The following is a 6368-nucleotide window of genomic DNA, read 5'->3' on the forward strand; positions in this document are numbered from 1 at the left end:
TTACTTGCACCCCCTCTCCAGTTAGGTAGACAGACTGCTAGGTTGGTAGCTTTTCTTTCCTCTTTTTTTTTTTTTAATCCAAGCTGATTTAAATAGGGGTTTTAAAATCCTGTATCCTGTTCTGAGTGCCATAAACAGAGATTATAATCATGACAACTATTACAGAGTAGACCTTTAGGTGCCCTGATAAAAGAAAAAGGGAAACCAGTCAAGTACTGTTCCCTTTGCTGCTCACTGCCCACTCCCCACCACACACATACACACCCTGCTGCTGTTAGCATCCGGGGAAGGTTCAGCTGAAGGCCAGTCCCCAGACAACTTACCAAGGAAGAATTGGGTCCATTTCTAGACATTTTAGTGTGTGAGGTTTTTTTTTTTTTTTTTTTTTTTTAAATACATTAGTTTAGAACCAGTCATACCCTGGAGAGCCCATTTCTGGAAGACAGCTGAAGGGACTCTAAAATGACAGTTCCTGCCGTCAGGCAGGGCGGAAGGATGATGGGGCTTTGAGAAATGCTGCTGGGGGAAGCCGGGCTTCAGGCTTCGAGGCTTGTAGAGGGTGGGGTGGGACGTGTGAGCGCTTCAGGGCCTCTGCGTCTGTGTGGTTGTTGGAGGCTGTTAGGGGGTAGTGGGGAGGGGAGCAGAGGAGCACCTGCTCAGAGCTGCCCTGTCCCTGCAGGTCGCGGGACTTCTACCACACCTGCTACTGCCTGAGCGGCCTGTCCATAGCCCAGCACTTCGGCAGCGGAGCCATGTTGCACGATGTGGTCCTGGGTGTGCCGGAAAACGCCCTGGTAAGACCGGGATGGGGGCTTAACACCGCTTCTGTGCAGGCCCCGGGGACGGGGCTGGCAAGGGAGCAGAGCAGCCGCTCTTGCTCTGCAGAACTGGCTCCGCGTGTGGCCTGTGTGGACAGGCTGGCGAGCTGTGGCTCCCACCCTCCCTCCTTCCGTCTGCAGCCCTTCCCCACTCGTGAGGATATGCTGGCAAACTCAGGGTTCCAGGCTGGCGTCCAACCCGTGACAGGGTTTATGTCCTTATCCCAGAGTCTGGGATTTAGCCCACTGTCGTTAGTTCCCTCTCCGAGGAAGCAGACTCAGAGGCAGCGAGTTTCTGCATCTGTGGCCACACAGCACTCCCTGCACGGCCGACCGTCTTCTCCTGGAGCTCTCAGGCTGTGTCCGTCCCTCCAGAGAAGCCCTCTCAAGAGCACCTTCTGAAAATGAGATGCCCTGAAACGCTCTGCCAGAGCCTTGTTTGTGCTCATCATAGCCCTCAGCACAATTTGTCCTGCATGCATTTTAACTGGGTTTTGAATGAAGCCCCTCAAAAACTGTCAGCCCCGGGCAGGCATGTTGTCACCGTGGCATCCAGCCCCAGACCAGCCTGGCTGCAGGAAACGCTCCTGAGCCTGGTCATAAGCCTGACATGACTCCAGCTAACTGTCCGCGCCCATCAGAGTACGGTCCCGTGCAGGTTGTCACAAAATATTCCAACAGAAGAAACACAAGTGGCTGAGCAGGTGGATGAAAAGATGCTCAGCCTCACTCATAATCAAGAAAATCAAAGTAACAATCATTCAGCTTTTTCAGGTCTTAATTTTCCATATTTGCTTCCTATGTGACCTTCTTCCATTCTTTTCCCTCCCTCCTTCCCCAGAGTAACCCCATCCTAAATTTGACATTTATCATGCCTGCAGATGTTTTTGTGCTATTTCTACATAGATATGCATCCACAAACAATATAGAGAGTGGTTTTGTATGTTCCCAAATGTTTTATAACAGTATCCGCTGCACCACTTACCCAGCATCACTTTTCTCAGTGACCATTACACTTTTGAGGTGTATCATTTTCATATGTGTTGCTCTAGTTTATTCATTAACTTCTGTATGGCATTCCCTTGTTAAGTGTACCCTGATTTAATTTTCTAGTCTCCTGTTGATTAACATTGAGATGGTTTCAGTTTTTGCTAATACACAAAGTGTTCAGTGAACATTCTTGTGTTGGTTTTTAGGGGAGACACGTTTTCATCTGCACTAGATGGCCCTGGACCGCTTGGGTTATTTTATGCTCACACGGGACCAAGATGAGCCACTCTATAAGTCAGACTTTTCTTTTCTGTCAGCTTGACAGATGTGAAGTGGTATCTGTTTTGTTTAGCATTTCCCTGATTACTAGTGAGGCTGAGCATCTTCTCAAACATCTGTTGGCCATTTGTGTTGTCTTTTGTGAATTGCTAGCCAGCTCCTATCCTTTGCTCATTTTCTTATTGATTTGTAATATCAGTTGTTTGCTGTTTTCTTATACATTTGTAGGAGTTCTTTGTGTGTTCTTGATACTAATCCTTTGTCAGTGGTGTGTGTGGTGAATCTCTTCCAGTTTGTGACTTGTCTTTTCACTTTGTTTTTGGCATTTTTTGTTGCATAGATTGATTAACTATAAAGTATAAACAGTTTTATTTGCCTTTTTAAGGGTTTGGGGGGGGGAGGGGGAGGGGGTATTTAAGAAATCTTTTCCTACCCTGAGGTCATAAATGTACTTTCTTCTAAACAGTTTAAAGTTTTGCTTTTCCCATCTAGCTTATTAATTCTCTTGGAATTGATTTCTGTCTGAGGTGAGGGTTGGATATGATTTTAACTTTTTCCCGTATGAACAACCAATTGACCAGCACCATTTTTTGAAGTTTACAGCCTTTCCTACTGATGTGTACCACATGTGTGTCACATACTCAGGTTTCTGTGTATGAGGTAACTGTTTCTGGACACTCTGTTCTGTGCCTTTGGTCTGTTTGTTACTTTCACCGTCTTAAACAAACCTTAAATGCAGGTAGGCAAATCCCACCCACCTCGTTCTTTAGAATTGCCTTGGCTAATCTTCGCCTTTTGCATTTTAGGATTTCCTATGCATTTTAGGATCTGCTTATCAAGTCCCACAAAAAACTAACGGAATTTTTATTAGAATTGCATTGAATGTAAGATTCATGGTAGAGAACTGACCTCTTTTCCATATTAAAGCTTCCCATTTATGAACATAATTTTTCAGATTTTTTTTTTACATGTCTTTTAATGGTCTTTTACCATTTTCTCCATAAAGGACTAGCACATTTTTTGTTAGATTTATGTCTAAGAAATTTATAGTTTTTGTGTCGATTGTGACTGCTATTTTTTCCATTTTATTTTGTAATTGGTTGTTACTAATGTGTAGAAATGCTATTGATAATTATATTTCAATCTTGCTTGCAGGACCCTTGCTGAATTCTCTTAATAGTTGTAATAGTTTGTCTATAGAACCTGTCTGATTTTTTTATTTATAATGTAATGTAATCTTCAAATAAGGACAGTTTTGCCTTTTCCTTCCTGATTCTTAAGAATTTTCTTTTTCTTGCCTTGTAATGATGGCAAAACCCCTGTTGAGTGTTGAGTGGAGGTGTAATAGAAAGCATTCCTGTCATGCTTCTGATTGTAATAGAAAGTCTTCTATAATTCCCTTATTAAGCAGGATGCTTACTGTGAGGTGTTGATAAATATTTCTCATCAGGTTAAGGATGTTCCCTTCTGTTCCTGGTCTGCTGGGTTGTTTTTTATTTGTTTTAACCATAATCTAGTGTTAAATTTTATTGAATGCTTTTTTCCACATCTGATTTTTCTCTTTTAATCTGTTTTGTTAATATATATTCTGACATTAACCTTACATTCCCAGGATAAGCCCTTCTTGGTCATAACAGAGTGTGAGTGTGCTGATTTACATACTCCCAGATCCACTTTGCTAGTATTTCTGGCTAGTATTTTTATTTAGGATATTTTGCATGTGTGTTTATGAGAAAGATTGATCTAAATTTTTGTTTTATTGTATTGTTCTTTTCCAGCTTCTGTTTCAGGAAACTACAGCCTCATAAAATTAGATGTGTATCTATCTTCCTCCTCTACTTTTTAAAAATAAAGTCAAAAACTTTTTTTAGTCCTTGAAAAAGTTTGTATAAGTCAGAGAATATCTGTTTCTTGCAAGCTAACACTTGCTTGAGAAACCATGTGGGCCTGGTATTTTTGGTGGGGGGAGGGGGGATGGTGGTAGCAGAGAATAAATAATTGTTATTTATTTATTCACATAGATTTTAAAGAATTTCTTCTTGAGTCAATTTTGAAAATTCATATTGTTCTATAAAACTATTGTTTGTCTGAATTTTTATATGTTTTGGCATGAAGTTCTCATAGTATTTTCTTAAAAAATTTTAAGTCTCTCTTACATTCTCTTTCTTCATTCTCTCCTAGTAAAAGAATCCTGAATACTGGCCTGGGATTGTGCCCTGTCTCAGACCAAAGTTTCTTTTGGGTTTCTGTGGTATAGTGGGATAATATAAAATACTTTATATATGGCCTGACACCTTTACTTAAGTGTAATAAGGGTTGTGGTCCTTTTTCTTGAAATACATGTTCATTGTTTTAATAACTGGTATATAAAAGTATAAATAAGAAAAATAGTCACTGTTCCTATTTTGGCACATGTCCAGATCTTGCCTGTTCGTATATGTCCTATCTACCAACACTTTAAAAAGGAAGTTTTGGACAATATCGCACATCATGTTTTCCTCACTTACTATGTTATAAGTATTTGCCCATATCATTAAATATTTGAAAGCATGGTTTCTAATGGCTCTATAATATTCCTTTGTGTCCCAATCATAACATGTTTTTTACCAATACCCTGCTAGTTGAACATTAGGGCCTTGTGAGAGAAATCTCCACGTGCATCTCTGATGACTCCTTATGCTATATTCTTATAAGTGCATTCCATGGGCAAAGGGTGTGCACATCTCCAAGGACCACCGGGTGATTAACTGGCATCTGTTCTCTTCTTTGCAGCAGCCCACTCACCCTGTGTACAATATTGGACCAGAGAAGGTGATCCAGGCCACCATGCACTTTCTGCAGAAGCCAGTCCCAGGCTTCGAGGAGCACGAGGACAAGGGAACAGCAGAGCCTGCCACTGACTAGAGGACCTGGGGTCCCGTGGCTCTGTGTTTACTCACCTCCCCGGTCTGACCAAGGTTTATACGTTTCAATACATACTGCATTCTGGGTGCACAAGCCTTGGCCACTGTGGAACTTGGTTCTTTGTCCTTTCTTGTCAAACAAAACAAAACTGATGGCTCTTGGTTTAGAGAACACAGTGGCGTGGTTTAAAAAAAAATCCTCTCCACTCCTGTCAAACCAAAAATCTATCAGCTGTGCTGCATCTAAACCTGGCTCTGGCCTGGTCAGGGCTGGCTGGGACGGTGGGCACTGGGAGCAGCAGCCCCTCCCCGCAGCTCTCCAGTTCGCCTGGCATGATGGACCGAATGACGTCCACGTGTACAGCATCCAGAGCGGCCACTGCGATCCCCACCTGCACCACCACTACGTCGCCAGGAAGGTGGCCTTCAGTGGGTGGAAATAGATCTGCTTCATGGTGAGGCTGGGGCCTTGGGTCCCTCTAAAATGAATTCTGCAGAAAAAAAGCCATGGTGGGACTTCATTCAGAGGCGCCCGGGCGCTCACCTCCTGCCCTGGTCGCCTGCACAGGAAGGGAGCTGAGCCGGGGAGACCGGCCTCGGGAGTTTACATCTCTTTCCCCCCACTCTGGGCGCAGACTGCACAGCTCCGAGGCCGGCCTGGTGCACAGGCAGGATCTGCTTCAGCCCCAGGTGTGGTGACGTAGACCTGGGAAACCAATTATGAGTGGAAAACGAACCTCTAGTTCAACTCTGTGCCAGAGGAAGCAGCCCCAGTGCCCACCCCTCAGCCCACCCCATCATGTGCCCTAAAAACCCCTCTGATGACCTCAAGGCAGCGCCTTCAGCCCGCGGCCATTCTGTGTGTTACCATCTTTCCTCCAGCTGACTCCCAGCCCGCCCTCCTCAAAGACAGTGCTGTCGTCTCTCACCCAGAGTATTAATACTACTAAGTCTCTCACCTTCATTTCTGACTCAGGATCCATTCACATCCTGCCCTCTCCAGGCTCACAGAACAAAGTCAAGAGCTGGATGAGCGAGCTGCTGCTGAGGCTGTGGCTGCGTAAGCCTGGCCGGGGCAGGGCCAAGTGCTGCCCGTGGGTTCAGCCTGGCGGGGCCTCTGCGGCCCACTCAGAACCCTTTCTCAGCCAGTGGGCTGTTGAGCTGGGTCCCTGTCCTCTGCTGCAGTCACAGCAAGCTCCACGTCGCCGGCCTGGCCTTCTTGTAAGCAGCTGTGGGCTGTGGGCAGACGGGGGCCTGGAGATGCAGCAGGAGGCTCTTCTCAAAAACTCTGGCCATTTGCTGCCTCTGATTCCCTAGTGCTTTGGTGTATTGGGCTATGTATTACCTCCTTGAAATAATAAAATAATAACATTTTCTA

The 6368-nt window shown here is 44.6% G+C and overlaps 1 protein-coding gene across 1 annotated transcript in view; it reads left to right on the plus strand.

The window, feature by feature from the left end:
- FNTB (farnesyltransferase, CAAX box, beta) overlaps positions 1-6368 on the plus strand; it is a 64989-nt gene extending 58621 nt beyond the window's left edge. The window contains exons 11-12 of the mRNA XM_006177748.2: positions 680-794; positions 4860-6368. Coding sequence (XP_006177810.1) covers positions 680-794; positions 4860-4991 — 247 coding nt within the window. The 3' untranslated portion in view covers positions 4992-6368. The remainder of the gene's footprint in view (positions 1-679; positions 795-4859) is intronic.

This window comes from Camelus ferus, chromosome 6 (genome assembly GCF_009834535.1).
Source record: "Camelus ferus isolate YT-003-E chromosome 6, BCGSAC_Cfer_1.0, whole genome shotgun sequence".
In the NCBI taxonomy this organism is placed as follows: Eukaryota; Metazoa; Chordata; class Mammalia; order Artiodactyla; family Camelidae; genus Camelus; species Camelus ferus.